The 16,559-nt window shown below is 38.5% G+C and overlaps 1 protein-coding gene across 1 annotated transcript in view; it reads left to right on the forward strand.

The window, feature by feature from the left end:
- The window catches only part of Spata6 (spermatogenesis associated 6), a 100,774-nt gene that overhangs the window by 30,892 nt on the left and 53,323 nt on the right, over positions 1 to 16,559 (forward strand). The window contains exons 4-7 of the mRNA XM_051171140.1: positions 6,045 to 6,086; positions 7,046 to 7,170; positions 10,150 to 10,230; positions 15,507 to 15,800. Coding sequence (XP_051027097.1) covers positions 6,045 to 6,086; positions 7,046 to 7,170; positions 10,150 to 10,230; positions 15,507 to 15,800 — 542 coding nt within the window. The remainder of the gene's footprint in view (positions 1 to 6,044; positions 6,087 to 7,045; positions 7,171 to 10,149; positions 10,231 to 15,506; positions 15,801 to 16,559) is intronic.

Here is a 16,559-nt window from a genome sequence, read left to right on the forward strand (position 1 = left end):
TCTTCTGGAAGAATGTCTCTTCAAGTTTAGGATCATTTAAAGTTATTTACCACCTATTGTTTTGTCTGTGGGTGTTTTGCCTGTGGGTATGTCTATGAACATGTGTTCAGTTCCCTTGTAGGCCAGCTGAGGACATCGGATCTCCTGGAACCTGAGTGACTGAGGGATGAGCTGCCAGGTGGGGACTGGGAATTAAGCAAAGGTTCTCAGGAAGGAGTAACCAGTGCTGGGAACCACTGAGCCATCTCTCTAGCCCCTTGGCCGTGTTTTAATTGGGTTGTTTGCTTTTAGTTTTTCAATTGTAGATTTCTATTTATCCTGGATATCAAACTAATTTTAAATATTTATTTTGCCAATATTGCCTTTTCTGTTGATATTGTGTTTAGACATATAAAAAAAATTAAGGTTTTCTACTTTTTGTTGTTGTCACCTTTGTGTTTGGTGGCTTATCAAAGAAAATCTCCAAACCCAATGTTGTAAAGCTTGTCTCCTACATTTTCCTCTATGAGTTTTAAAGTTTTGATGCTTAGATTTAGTTCTTGATCATTTTGAATTGATTTTATAATTTGTATATTTTTGGGGTGGGGGTTGAGACAGGTTTCTCTTTGTAACAGCTCTGGCTGTCCTGGAACACACACTGTAGTCCAGGCTGGCCTTGAACTCATGGAGAGCCACCTGCCTCTGGCTTCCAAGTGCTGGGATTAGAGGCATGCGCCACCACCTCCTGTCATGTGTAGCCCAGTCTGGCCTCAAATTCATGATCCTCCTGCCTCTGCCTCCTCCAGCAAATCCTACTGGCGTGCGCCGCCACAACCGACTACTTGTATCTCAGGTGGAGGTGTAAAGCCATTCTCTTGCATACGTGCATGCTGTGTTTTCCTCACCACTTGTTGAAAAGGTGCTCCTTTCCCTCGCTGGATGGTATTGGCACTTTATCAAAAGCACCTATTTGTAAGATTTTACTTCTGAGTTCTCTATTCTAGCTCACTGGTATGTATGCTTTAAAGCTAATCTCATGTGTGTGAGCACAGCTAATCTCATTTTCCAATTTGAATACCGTTTGTATATTTTTATTGCCTCTTTGCTCTAAGTAGGACTCTAGTTGAATAGATGCCATGAGCATCATTGCATTGTCCTTGGTCTTAAAGGAGAAGTGTAGTCTTTCAACACTGAGCACAGTCTATTACTGGTTTTCCATATGTGCTTTTCATCATGGTGACTTACTTTACTTGTATTCCTAGTTCTTTCAGTTTTATGAAATATTGATAAATTTTATTATGATTTCTTTTCAAGTGAGATTTTAACTTTTTTCTTTTCTTTTCATTTCTTTTTTTGGGGAAATTTTCAAGACAGGGTTTCTCTGTGTAGCCTTGGCTGTCCTGGACTCGTTTTGTAGACCAGGCTGGCCTCGAACTCACAGCGATCCTCCTGCCTCTGCCTCCCAAGTGCTGGGATTAAAGGCATGCGCCACCATGCCCGGCTTCTTTTATTTTCTTAATGAAGTATATTGTAGCTATCAGATTTCATATGTTGAACCACCCTTGCATTTCAGGGATATATCCCATTTTGTTAGTGTATTAGTTGCTTTTCTGTTGCTATGATAGAATACCCGGACAAAATGTAATTTATGAGACAAAGGGTTTGATTTGGACTGCACTGCTAGAGAGGATACAGTCCTCCATGTCAGTGAAGGAATTTCAGTAGCTTGAAGGCCAGGCTCACTGTCAGGAAGAAGACAAGTAGATCGGAAGTGGGGCCAAATTATGCATCACCAATCCTATCCCCAGTGATGTATTTCCTCCAGCAGGGACATATCTCCTGTAGGTTCCATGGTCTTTCCCAAGAAGGACCAAGTGCTCAAACATGGAGCACTTATGGAGGACATTTCTCATTCAAACCACAATGTTCACAATATAAAATACTTTTAATATGTTGCTGAATTCTGCTTACTACTATTTACTGAGAGTTTTAACATAAGGGCTTTTTTTCTATAGCTTCCTTGTAAAAAACCAAGGATATACATTCATGGTGTCCAAGAGTGGCTGAGGTGGGAAAGCAGAGTCAGTGAGACAGAGGGCCTAGGAGCTGGTTGCTTCTAGCATTTCTCTATGTACTTTAACTCTCAAACTTTCAGGTTATTTGGGGCTACTGGCCTCAAAACTCTGAACTCTCTTAACTCTTAACTGTCAGGCTGATGCTCTGGCTGCTGTAGTTTAAGTCTTTGAAAAAATTAATTAATTTATTCACTTTACATCCTGCTCATAGCCCCTTCCCTCCTCTCCGCTCATCCCCTTCCTCCCTCTTCTCCCCTTTCCTTTCCCTTTTCCTCAGAAAAGAGGAGCCTCCCCTTTCCAACCACCCCAGCTCATCAAGTCACATCAGAACCAAGGGAGTCCTCTTCTCCTGTGGCCTGGCAAGGCACTCTCATTTAATCATTCATAATTAGAAATTTCTACCTTAACATTGTTTTCTCTGTCTCATAAGTTTTGATACATACTCTATTTTTTCCATTTATCTCAATGTATCTTTAAACTTCCTTAATGATATCTTGTTTAACTGATTGATTGGCCAACAATAGGCTTTTCCAGTTTAACTTTTGTTAACTGCATATGTCCTTCTAAATCTACTGAGCTTAATTTGTAGCCTAATATATGATCTAGTCAAGAAAATGTCTTGTGTGTGCTTAGGAAAAACATATGCCCTGTTGTGGAGTGTTACGTGGCTGTTTGACAGCTTCGTCTTTTTTTCCACCATCTTTTGGTTTTGTTGAGACAAGTATCTTATCTACTCTATAGCCCAGGCTACTTTGGAACACAGGCTGGCCTTGAACTTGTGACTGTCCAACTCAGCCCTCTGAGTGATATTAGGAGTGTGCCACCACGCATAGCCAATAGAGTGTTTCATATATGTCTGTTAAATCTCACATTTATGGCGTTTTAATTTTAAGCATTTTCATCTTTTATCTCGTTGTTTTACCAACTATTGAGAGCAGGTTAGTCAATTATTTTGTTGTATGTTTGTTTCCTCTTCTATTAATGATTTTTGTTTCATGTAGTTTCTTGGTCAGTCATTGGATTTCTAAATGTTAATAACTGTTCCTTTTCCCTATTGTAAACCTTTAATTCATGTATATCCTGCTTTGCTTAAGATTTTTTTTTATTTAAAGCCTTTTGTCTGAGGTTAGCATAGATGTCATAAAGGTTCATTGCATGGGATGTTTAGTGCTAACAAAAATCCGTCAACTTTTGTTTATCTGGGGACATGTTCTATTAATTAATGTATTCTTTGATAGTTTCACACATGTACACAGTGTGTATCAGCCACTTTCGATCCTACACTCTCCCATTTCCCTATCACGCAGTCCAGTGTGCTCCCTTCTTCTCCGCAGCTGTCTTTTTTACATCCATGACCGCGTGCCTGTGATATGTTAATTTCTCCAGCACTTTTGAAAGACATTTAAAGAAAACTGGATATTCTTAACTGCATGTTTCTTTAAGCATTTTGCAAGTATTAGCTTATGGCTGCTTGGCCTCCAGACTTTCTTGTGACCCTTTCTGGTGCAAGGATCTTTAAAAGATGCTTTCAGAATGTTAAGTTGCTTTCCCCAGGCTGCTTCGAAGACTTTTTCTTCTAGTTCATTGAGCTTCTTGGGTGTTTATATTAATGTCATTCATGAAATTTGGGAACTTGTAATATTCTCACTGCCCCGCCCCTTTTCTTATCTTGTAACAGCTATTGTCTTTGGCAGATGGTCTTTATGTTTTTACTTGCCTCACTAACCTGCCAGTAACTCTAGTAATCCCTCACTGTCCCAGCCCTTCCTTCCTTGTAAGGATCAGGGTGTCTCCTGCCTTTTCCTCTTCAGGTGATCTTATTATTATATGTTACATCTTTTGTAGTTGTCCCACGATTGTTAGGTATTCTTTGCTTTGCATTTTTCCCTTCAGGGATTTGGAATTCTTTAACTGACATATCCTTAAAGCTTTGAGATTTCTTCAAGCCATATGACACCTGCCACTAAGCCTACCACAGTCATTCTTTATTTCAGTTGCAGTGGTTTTACTCTATAGCATTTCATTATGTTTCTTTTTTTTCATTTTTTTCTTTCTTAGAATTTCCGTCTCTGATTACATGCCTGTATGACCTTTTTATTTTTGCAAACTGCTTACTTATTCTACTAGATCTCTTTGAATTTTATAGTTGTTTAAAATTGTGGAGATATTTTTGGTAGTGGAATAAATTCCAGGATTTTATACATGTTCAGCAAATTCTCGACATTATAGCCCTAGCTGGTTTTTTTCCTTGATTCTATAACTTTAGTGTCCCCATTTGTATGACCAAAATCTTCACACTCTACTCTTGTTCGTTCATGTTTAGTTTGCCATGCACCTTGTTGACAGCCAGTTATGGTGTACTGAGGAAAAAACTGTGTTAGTTGTCCACTGTAATGTATTGGTGAGGTCTGAGGAGAAGTCATTCCGTGTTCTGTAAGTGGAGCTACTCTTTGATGAGCCCACACCCCTGTTTTGGAACTCTACCAGTGTTTCCAGACCCTATTTCTCCCTAGGACAGAAGTGTTTGATAGTTCATTATCTCCTTTCTCTCATGTACAAAAAATGGTGGTATTCAACTTGAATATTTTACCTGTTCCTGGTAGATGCTTGGAGTTGGCTGTAGTTGGGACTACGCTTGTATCAGGTCGATTAGGCTTTTTGGCTAAGAATCTGGTGGATTGTAGGCATTAGGCATTGTTATTAGATAGTTTAAACTCTGATAGCCTGTCTAAGTGTTGTATAAACACTGCTCCCCAGTTGTTCCTTGATATGCCAATAAAGCAGCTTACAGCTAACTGAAGAGCAGGGGAGAGAATAGGCCTGGACTTCCTGCCAGCCTGGGAAGGAGGACTTAAAGAGGAAGCAGGGGATTCAGCCAGTGGTGTAGGTCCAAGAAAGAGCCAGAGCCTAGGACAGCTACAAAGTGCAACTATTGCTGCCATGTTTGCTGAGGGTAAGACAAAATAACACAGTTAAGAACAGACTTAAACTACTCAGATTGTGTTGTGAAGCCTTGTATTATAAAAGAGTCTCAATTATTAGTGTGATAGCTGGGTTAAGAAATAAGGTAAAAGAAACAAACACTATTTTATAAAAATAAATTCAAGAATGGATAGAACCTGAGGAAAATTTTTTTTTCCAGAGAGAAGGCCTGTTACAAATGCTGTGGCATACTCCCAAATGCTTCCTTTCCCCTGGGAGTTAGAACTTTCCCCAACATTCACAGTGAGGATCCTGACGTACAACTAAAATCTCTTTCCCTGAAGCTGCCAGAGAGGCCTCTGCATCTGTATTTCTACTCTGTTATGATTCCTCCCCTTCCCCTTCCTTTGTCCTGAGGCCACCTCAGAAGGGTTGCTCATCTCTGCATCTTAGGCTGGAGTCAATCCTTCCAAGCACCATATATGGTAGACTCTAAGTCCTATAGCACAATTTAAGCAACTCTCTTAAAGGACATTAAATTCCTGTCATAAGTGGCATAGGTGTTACATTCTGAGTATATAGAAGACTTAGTTTCTGGATCTTCTATTTTATTTCCTTAGTTTTTAATCTTAATATTTAATTATTGTGTAGGGGGCACTTGTTTCTGCATTACTGCACATATGGAGGTCAGAGGCATACCTTGGGAAGTTGCTTCAATTATATGGGTCTCGGAGATCAAACTCGGGTCCTCAGGCATGGTGACAAATGCTCATATACACTGATCCACCATCTATACACTGGATGTATTTTGGCAAACATAAGTGAAGGATATAAGAAGGAGCCCTATTTATTTCATCATTGTAGCCTCAAGTTGTGACATGAATGGAGAAATTAATATTTCTTCATAGCAGAATACATGGATAGAAGGATAAATGAGACTTTCATTCATGGAAAACAGTAGAAGTTAAAGGAAGGAAGGAAGCATTTATGCCTTTATAATGAAATAGATTAAAACAAGTTGTTATTATTGAGTTTTTGACTTAAGGAAATTTTCCTTCAAACTTTCAGATGATACTGCAGTGTTCGAGTTGATACAGCTAGTTCCACCAGGTATTGTATTACTTACTGATAAGATGACTCTTAATGGAACTCATCCTGGTGAAATGGTTCTAAATATCTCTTCTCCCTGCTTCTTACCAAATTACTTTTTAGACCACTGGTTTGCTATTATGTTAAAAAAAAAAGTATATACAGAAAGGTGAACATCAATGGCAATTTAATGCATTGTTATGAAATTAAGTATGTTAAGATAATTTTCAAATATTTGATGTTGATTTTTTTCAATTTTTGAGATTTTTAAAAATACATATTTTTGATAATGAAGTAGGGTTTTTGTTTGCTTTTGTATGTTGACTGTTATTGGGAATGAAGAGGGTTGTAGCCTTACTTACAAGGCAAACACTGGTTCCTGAGGCAAGAAATTATCTATTAAAGTATAGAGACTTAATTGTGGATATTGATTTCTATGATTATCAAAGAAATCTTAGTTATATCTTTGTTTCTGCAACAGATAACTATGTTTTATTAAATACAAGTAATCCCAGAATTTTCAGTATTACACATATACTTAATTCACTAGCTACAAAGTCTACAAAGTGTCTCAATATTTTTAATGTCCTACTCCATGATTGCAGACAGAAAAGACAGAAGACAGGAGAGAGGCTAAAGATGGTTACAAGGTTGGGATGTATAAATTTCATGCACCTTTATGTTTTTAAAGAACTTCGTTTTCTAAGATTCCCTAACTTCTCACTGAGTATACATGAATATCCCTGATCTCCAAAGGTGTGTGGCAGAGAACTGCTAATAAATAGTGTATTTCTGAAAATGAAAAAAAATGTATTACTTAATGTATCTTTATTTTACTTTTCCTTTTATAGAAGATAAACACTGCCTTGAAGCAGGCATACAATAAGGCATCAGGCATTATATATATATTATACGTGATGATTTTGTTTCTAAATAGAATGTTTTGTTATAATTTGAATCATAGGATATCTTTCTTATAGTGGGAGAAACACTGTCTACCTATGATGAAAATACGCGAGATTTCATGTTCCCGGGTCCAAACCAAATTTCTGGACACCATGATTCAAACCGCCAGGTTACCATGAGAAGGATTTCTGGCCTCAGAGTAAGTGATTCTGCTTTCCCAAATCAGCTCTTGATGCAGGCTCATGGGTGAAAACCACCATGTAGGTCTCAGTACCTTGTACGTGTAAAACTAATTCAAATTTAATTTGGTTTTAAACTTGTTTTGTATAATTGTTTTATTTTAAGCATCATGAATGTAATGAAAATAGCAAAAAATAAATCATCAAATTTATTATTTTCTCACATATCACTGAAAGTCAGCAGGGGCGGGGATGCACAGGATGGCTTCTATAAGGAACTGAGGAACCCAGAAGACATGGAACAGGATATAAACTGAACATTAAAATTGAGCTGTAAATCCAGCCATATACAAAATACAATAATTGTATTTACATATAAGTAAAAATAAGTGCTCTAGCCAGTGGTTTGTGCTCCTGGCAAACAACAATCACTCTTCAGAGTTCTTGTGATTGTGAACTACCATCTTTGAGTCCCACTACTATGACAAGGATTCAAACATTATCTGAAATTAAGTCATGTCACTTAAGGTTTTGCTTAGTAAGCTTGGAAAAAGTCCGGTGACCTGTAGGTAGCTTGGGTTCATGGGTCGATTGATTTAACATCAAAATGATCATACGTTTTAACTGTGGTTGCCATGGTGGTAGTGGCCATGGTTACTTTCTCTGTACACTCTTGAGTTCCACAGCATTCTCATCTTTGACCTGTACTCATACTCAGTATCTTATGAAGTAGCATTTAACGGACGCCTCTTGATTGAACTCAGTGAATGAATAACTTCTTATAATCGACTGTGGCGAAACTTACATCTGACATGGTGTGACTTCATTTTGTGAGTTTGGCTAGGCTCTCGTGCCCATGCAGTAATAGGGATGTTACTGTAAGGGAATTTGCTGATGATGTGAAGATTCATGAACAATTGACTTCACATAAAGATTGCTACTTGACAATGCAAGTGGCCTTCATCTCAAGTTGGAGAGACTGCAATAGCAAACACTGAGGTTCTCCGAGGGAGGAAGAATTCTGCCTCATGGAAGTAATAGAAATCCTAACTATTTCTCATATTCCAGCCAGCACCATAGACCTTCACACCCCAAATAGTGTGTCAAGTTATTCTTTAGTCTCCACTTTACTAACTTGCAGGAATTAATGCCCTAAGACAAATCTGTGTATATAAATTGTCCTGTTGTATACTAGACCTCAAAGGGTTGGAAAAAATACAGGATTAAATATTGAGAACTCATAGCTTGGAAGTTTAAAGTGGAAAGCCACAGGCTAGGTGGTGATAGTCTTGTACTTCTTGGCATCTTCATTACAGTTGGACTGTTCCTACAATGGTGGCTAATGGCACATGTTTAGTTGCACAGCAAGCCATACTAACCAGATTTCTGGAAGTAAACATGATGATGGATTGTCTAATGACATATTTTTCAGTCTGAATCCTCATCATTAAGTGATACATGATGGCATTTCCAGAAATTCTTCAATACTCCCCTCTCTCTGGATTTCAGTATTGTGAGGCACCAGTGCTTCTTGTCTCCATTTTGTCTCCTTTTGAACAGGACTATCCACAGGACTGGCCTGCGCTTGCTGCACATGGGAGCGGTAGGCATTTGCCGTATAGACAGCTTGTCTCCTTAGTTCACAGGTCTGACTGTGAAGATCTGTATCCTAGGAGCTATAATGAGCTGTAACCAAGGAACATTACATATTTAAGGATTCATTTTACATGCTAACACTGGGCTTTAAACTGAGTTTGTAAAGTTGTAAAAGGTTAAGACTTCTTGTTTTTATTTTCATTAGGGAGTATGAGTGTATTTTGCATGTAAGAGGAATACAATTTATAGTCAAAAGGAAGACTGCATATAAATGTGTATATGTATATATATATGTGCATATATATATGTGCATTGATATATATCCATTGAAAAAGTACCCTAGCTCTGAGTGTTTGAATATGAATGACACCAAGTTTTAGACAAATCTATTGTGCATAGTAGTAGATACTCAACACTTGAGTATAGCAGATATCATTGATATTGATTCTTAGGCAACTCAGAGTTACCCTTTGTAATGGATGTGTTTTAAATTCTAAACTTAGTTGGTCACTGACAGGGCTTGCAGAGGGCTTGGTCAGTGCGTGCTTTCTGTCGCATCAGGGAGAAGCTACTCTAGGGATAGGCGACATGGCTAACAGTGCATGTATAACGGCTTCCAGCGGTTTCCTTGGGTGCTTTGTAACTGGTGGTCCTTTGAACTGTCTTCTTTTCTCCACTTACCTCAAAACTGTTTAAGCTAACGTTGGAATGTTGATAGAAATAGAACACATATTAATATCTGTACCTGAATATAAAGCATATTATAGGAAAAAAGCTTTGGAAAAATTTCGGAGACCTTCTCCATCTGAAGATTGCACATCTAGGAAGCATTCAGACTATTCCATTAAAAGTATTAATATAATGGGGTGGTTTAGAAGGAACTGGAGGGATGAAACAGAAGGGGAAAGTAATGGAATTCTATTTTAATTAAAATATATTAAAATATAATAAAATAAAAAATTAATGGACAGTTAAATATTGTATACGTAAAAGATAATGGTGTTTTGATGTATGTAGAATTTCTGGAATGGCTAAATAAAGCTAATAATTATTTCTTGATTATATAGTTAAATGTCTTAAATTATAAATATAAAGAGAGTTGAAATCACTTAAATACACTCACATATTTATGACTAATATGTCATAATTTAAAATCTTCAAATAGTTTGACAGAGAGACACTTGAAAATGAAAACAATTAATTATTCCATAAAAGCAATATAATTGTTCCTAACTAAATCATTAGCAGTGAAACTGCTAATTAGTAACATTTATCATTACTATAAATAGATCAAACTAACGAATGCAGTGTTCTCTCTTGACAAGTCTTTGTTATTGTAGATCCTGTTTTCACTACTATCTCTTCATGGAAATGTGTAACAATATTATTTGTTAATTTCACAGGGAATTGCTCCAAAGCTGGAATTTTCTACAACTTCAGTGATCACAGAATGTCTGATAAGCTCAAGGAAGTGCCGCACTCAGGTTAAAATAATTAACTGCTTAATGTTTAGTTGATTCATGTTGATGGTGTCTGTATCTCCTTTCATCATTTTCCCCCACAGTCCTTGGTTTGAGTAAAGCAGTTAGCAAAGTGCTCAGCAGCTTGATTGTATCTTAGAGAATAGGGAGGGCTAAGCTTAGCCCCGTGGCAGAGGGCACCATGTTGTTTGCTTGGTTATTTATTTTGTCATGGACTTTTTTAAAATTTATTTTTAATTTATATATTCACCTTGTATCCAAATCATAACCCCCTCTCTCTTCCTGGTCCCTCCCTCCCACACTCTTCCCCTTTTCCACCTTCCCCTTGTCTTCAGAAAAGGGGAACCCCCCCCCCCCCAGCCTATCACATCACATCAAGTTGCATCAGGAGCTCCTCATCTACTGAGGCCAGGCAAGACAGCTCGGTTAGGGCAAAGTGATCCAAATCAGGCACAAAGCCATGTTGTAGACAGCACCCACTCAGCTAACTAGGGGACCCACATGAAGATGAAACTGCTCATCAGTTACATGTGTGTAGGGGGCCTACATACAATCTATGCATGCTCTTTGGTTGGCGCCTCCATCTCTGCAAGCCCCCATGAGTCTAGGTTAGTTGACTCTTGGTCTTCTTGCAGCATTCGTGTCCCCTCCATGTCCTATCCTTCCCTCCTACTCTTCCATAGGACTCCACCTAATGCTTGGCTGTGAGTCTCAGCATCTGATTCAGTCAGCTGCTGGGTGGGGCCTCTCAGAGGACTGTTAAGTTAGGCTCCTTTCTGTAAACATAGCAGAGTATCAGGGCAGGGGTTGGCTGTCTCCCATGGGGTGAGTCTCAGGTTGGGCCAGGCATTGGTTGGTCATTCCCTTAGTTTCTGCTCTCTCTTTATCTCTGCACATTTTGTAGGCAGGGTAAATTTTGGTTCGAGAGTTTTATGGGTGGATTGGTGTTCCCCTCCTCAGTCTCCATGTCCCTCACTGTTAGGAGGCTCAGCTAGAGACATTGCATATCTTCCCTGTAGCCTATCCTGTTGCAGGTTTCTAGCTTGTCTCAGTGATGCCCCAGCCTTCAGTTCCCCTTTTCTTTCCAGGCCCTCAAACCTGCCATTTTCACTCTCCCCACATATAGTTCCCCCCACCTCCGTTTCCCTCCACATATCCTTTTCTATTCAGATCCCTCTCTATTTCCTCTTCTACTGTATAATACAGGTAATAGCAAAAGCTGGTTGGAGACTTCCATATGTTTCACAGAAGTTACTGGTGACTGCAGAGAGTGTAGAGGATAGCATTAAGCAAATGTGGTTGAATTCTCAGACTGGAGACTTGATGTTTATTGAGTGTGACCTCTTGAATACGTCTAATTCCTTAGAGGATTGTTGCCCCATGGAGTGACAATCCTGTCAGATCAAAGCAAGTGTGGATGGTCCAGGCTAAATAACTCCTGTTTGTGATGGTTTCTTTTGATAGCTTCTGCACCTATTATTCTTCATAATCTAATTGTTACTGGGCCACAGGGCAGTCTTCTGATGGACAAAAACCTTGCCCATAGTTATCTCATCAGGCATAATTCGTGTGCAGTTTCATAAGGGCCATGTAATAAGGAACTGGCTGTGATGAAGGGCCGGTAACATATAAAGCTCAGAGGATTCAACTGGGCCAGCACTGGACAGAGTGGAATCATAATTGGACATATTGCTATTTTTTCTGAAGATGATAACTGACCTAAGGAAAGAAAGGGGCAATTAGTTCCCAGAGTGTTGGAGGAGACGGTACTTTGTTAGCAAAATATTTAAGTTTCCAAAGTCATTCTGTAACTGTCATCTAGACACAGATGTTGGAAGTCTGTCCAGCTGTGCTGACTGTGTGGGGGAACCTGACTGACTAATTTCTGAGATATTCACTGTGCACATTTGTAAATGGTTAAAGATGCTTAAAATGCTTTGCCCAAAATTCAGGTTTTTTTGTTTTGTTTTTGAAATGGAGTATATGTAGTGAATGAATAGAAAAATTCTTTTTTTTTTAATTCTTACATGACATAGAGCATAATACAGAAACGCTTAAATATTTTAAGTGTACATGTGAACACAAGAGCCCTTCTAAACACAAGGCCCTCCCCTTCAGTTAGGATCACTGTACTTTATTTATTTAGGAAGTAAGAATTTTCTGGGAAAAATACTATTCTTTTTAGTTGTTTTGGAGTTGTCATTTGATCTTAACAAAGATGTAAGAGGGTAGGTTTTTACATTAGACAATGTTTAAAACTGTGTTTTAGCTCTATACATATATCTTGATATGCTTTAGCAGGGCGTCTGTCTTATCATGCATAAGGTCCAGAGTTTAATTCCCTGTCAGGGGCGTGCGGGAGTTGGGGAAAGAGAAGAAAGAGGCACGGATGGGAAGGGAGAGGAGAGGGGAGGAGAAAGAAAGGTTAGGAGGGAATGATGAGAGAAGGAAGAGGAAGGAAGGAAGGGAAATACAATTTTCAGATTTATGTTTGTGTTTGTCAACAATTTAATGGATAAAAAAATTATGTGTATTGATGTGAATTTCTAGGAGAAAAATACCTTTCTCTTCTAATTCGTTTACATACTCCAAAGTACATTTTATTGTTACGTAGTTAGATCTTGATAGTCTTTTTAGTATGTTGTTAGGCACTGTTAAGATGCAGTGTCTCACAGGTTTTGTTGTGTAACAGTCCTTACGAACTTACTGGCTTAAAGTAGCAAGCACTTCTCAGTTCTGGAGCTACAGGACGGTGCCTTCCGTCTAGATTGGCTGGTTAAGCCTAATGGTCTGGAGTGCTTTTGCTGAAACCTGTCATTTGGCAGAAGTTGTATTTGGAGTGGGGATATTCATGTTTGCTATTGAGCTTGACCTCAGATAGAGTGATGGCCATAAGATGCTCATCATCTAGCAGGCTAGTAGTTATGGCTTCTTCATTTGCTGTAGAAAGAATCTCAGGAGAGTTGATAACCTTTTTAAAAACTTGGCCTTATGACATAGTGACCTGTTGGTCAAAGAAACTGCATAGCGAAGCCTATCATGGCCCCGGAGGAGAAACTACCATGGGTGTAGATAAGGAAAGGAAATTATGGAAGTCATTTTGGTAACAGCACACACAGCTAGTGTCTCAAGTTTTTGTAGGCAAAACGAGGGACATTAAGGAATGGCTGTTTGTGGGCACCATGCATTTTAATGGATGCTGTGAAATTTGTAACTTCATTAATGTTCACCACTCAAAAACTTTGCTGAAGAGAGCGGGTGGAGTTGGTATCCTAAGATTTGGTATAATCAGAGGTGGGTGGGTAAAAAGCAACCTAAGCACTGCTGTAGGAAGCCAACAGTGTGTAAAGAACTGGGAGATAGACGGTCAGGGACTGATGGGACAAATGGGGTTAATAGTAGACACAGGGTAGAAATAGGTTGAGTAAAAGAGATTTTTTTTCAGCAAGAGATTCACACACTGTAGCTACAGTGGATCTGTATAGAGGAGAAATCCAAGATGTGGTTGACAGGGTCAACTAAAGATGAGCCAAATTCCAGGTGTTAGATTTACTGCTTGAATGTTTTAGGAAGCCTCAAAGAATCTTTGTAGTTCTAGAATATCTTAATTAATAGGAGTCAGTGTGATGCCATAGAGCTGGGTAAAGGGAGAGAATGGTTCTTCCATGCCCACTGGAGTCATTGAACACCATGGGAGAAGGTCCTGGGGCATGCCACGAAGCACACGAGAAAGAAAATGACTTGATATACCGGCCTGCGTAGAACTCAGAGACTGTTCTCATTAGAGACGTTCTTATTTCTTCCTTGTATTTCTGACATGGAAAAACTGACTCTTATTTTGATTCATATTTATATTTTAATCACTTAGTCCTTGCACTTAAGGGAGTTGAGAAAATAGAGAAGAAAATTGGGTTGGTAGTTTTTCAAGGGATTGAAGTCTGGAAGACAAAGATCTTTAGCTTTTAATTTTAACTAAAACCCATATGACTCTATAGAATGTGTGAAGAAATATATTTACTTCCAATCTATTAAGGAACTTGTAGCCAGGCGTGGTGGCGCACGCCTTCAATCCCAGCACTTTGGAGGCAGAGGCAGGCAGATCACAGTGAGTTTGAGGCCAGCCTGGTCTACAAAGCCAGTATAGGACAGCCAAGGCTACACAGAGAAACCCTGTCTTGAAAAACAAAAGCAACAACAACAACAAAAGGAATTTGTAAAGCAGAGTGTAGCAAAATGAAGGATTATCTGAATAGCAGCAAAGTTGGAGCCATCAGAGTTGCTTTCATTTTTATCACATCTTATTTTGGACAAGGCCTCACTTATTTTGCCCAGCCTGACTTAAAACTGAGGATCTGGAAGCTTTCTTGCCTCACCCTCCCACGCAGTTAGATATGTAGTCATATGCCACTGAGCCTGGCTCAGATTTATTTTTTTATCTTAAAAATTTCAGAGTAATACAAGATTTATAATAAGATGGAAATATTAATTATTAAAGTTTATAATCTCTTTTTATATATATTTTATTTTGTAAAAATATGAGTCCAGAAATAAAGTCGTATTTTTATCTGTCATTGAATTGTCATCACTTGGATCTTATACTCCTATATAGTGTTTGTAATTCAAGTAAAACACCTCAGTAAAATGTAAACTGTTATAGATTATTGTGTTGCACATATGCTATACATGATTTATAGTAAAATGGATTACACTTTTTTTTGTAGCTTTCTTTATGACTTTACAACTGGCGACGCAAGTGTATTTTAGACAAGAGTTCTTTGTTGCCCTAGAGCATACTGCCTCAGTATCCTACCCAGGATCAGACATGTGTGGCCTCACCATACTAAGCATGAACATTTAAAAATTAAATGTAGTCTTTTAAATTTTATAGTCCATTTCTTGAATATGTAAATATAAATAATAAATGTTTGTACATTATTTTTTACTTTACTGAAAAACTTAAATCTTTGACTTGTTTTTAAAATATGTTTATTTCTTCAAATTTTTCAAGTGATCAAGCATTGGCCTTAGTTTTTATTAAGCCCATGTTTAGACTTAAGAAGGAAGTTTGATATAATAAACTTTTTTAACTAGGAGAATATGGATTTGATTCCTGGGCCGGTACATGTAATGATTGATCAAGATGGCTTTGGTAGCTTTTGTTTTTAAACCTTGTATGTATTACTCTTAAATATTTTTTGGTTTTTAAAAACTCTTTATCATATGTACACAGTTTCAAAAAGTACCTTCTGCCCACATGAACGTTTATTTCTTATGTTTAGGATAAATTTACTTACCATGCAGCTCCAGTTGAAAAACCCCACGGCAGACTGCCATGCAGAACATCAAGATCACAGAAGAAAAAGTCCAAGTCACCCGAGAGAAGTAAATACTGCATGAACACCAAGAGCTACGAACAGCCCACGATTTCCTCAAAGTCGCATTCTCCATCTCCCTACACTAAGAGACGGATGTGTGAGCTCTCTGAAGACACCCGGCGGCGGCTGGCCCATTTAAATCTGGGACCCTATGAATTCAAAAAGGAAACAGATAAGCCTCCATTTGTGATTAGACATGTATGTGCTCATAAGCATTTCCATTTGAAGCTTATCAAATCTACTCAGCCACTAGAATATTATGCTGAAACAGATTTCAATAAGCAGCTCATATAAATATTTTTTCCTTGAAATCTTAGCCAGCAGCTAAAGGTTGAAAACTAACATAAAACCGTTTGTTCCCCCTTTATGCCTTCAGTGCTGACAGATCGTGTTCCGTTATGCATGCCGTAATGACTCGTGCAAGTACCCGTTCCCTCTCACCTTACACAGTGGGCAGCGTTATAAGGGCACAATTGAACTTGGGTGTATCTGACGTTGATACTAAAATGCTAAAGTAGGACTTTAAAAGAGAAAACAAAGTTTCCTATACAAAGAAAGCTCCTTCTAGCCTTGTAAAGAATGACAGTAGAAGTAGATGTCCTTGGGGAAACCTCTGGATCCTGAATCTCTGAAGCCAGCCATTCTTTGATGGACATGCATAGCAGGGCCTTTGGAGCTGTGGGTGAGCTAGTTCTAATCCTTCTATGCACAGCCCTGCGGTATGGAGGAGGCTAGAGCTTTGTGCCCATGGTAGTGAGACGCTGGTCAAACTGGCGTGCCTCTGGTCAGAGCACTCCATCACAGGCTCTCTCGGTGCCTTGACGTTTTGTAAAGTGCTTTTACCTTGAAAGCCACTCTACCAAAATTTTCCTTATTAATAAAAACACTATATACTTGCATATATGCTAATAATAAACTTTTAGGTTTAAATGCCTGTAGAAGCAAGTAGTTACTTTT

The sequence above is a fragment of the Acomys russatus genome, chromosome 29 (assembly GCF_903995435.1).
Source record: "Acomys russatus chromosome 29, mAcoRus1.1, whole genome shotgun sequence".
In the NCBI taxonomy this organism is placed as follows: domain Eukaryota; kingdom Metazoa; phylum Chordata; class Mammalia; order Rodentia; family Muridae; genus Acomys; species Acomys russatus.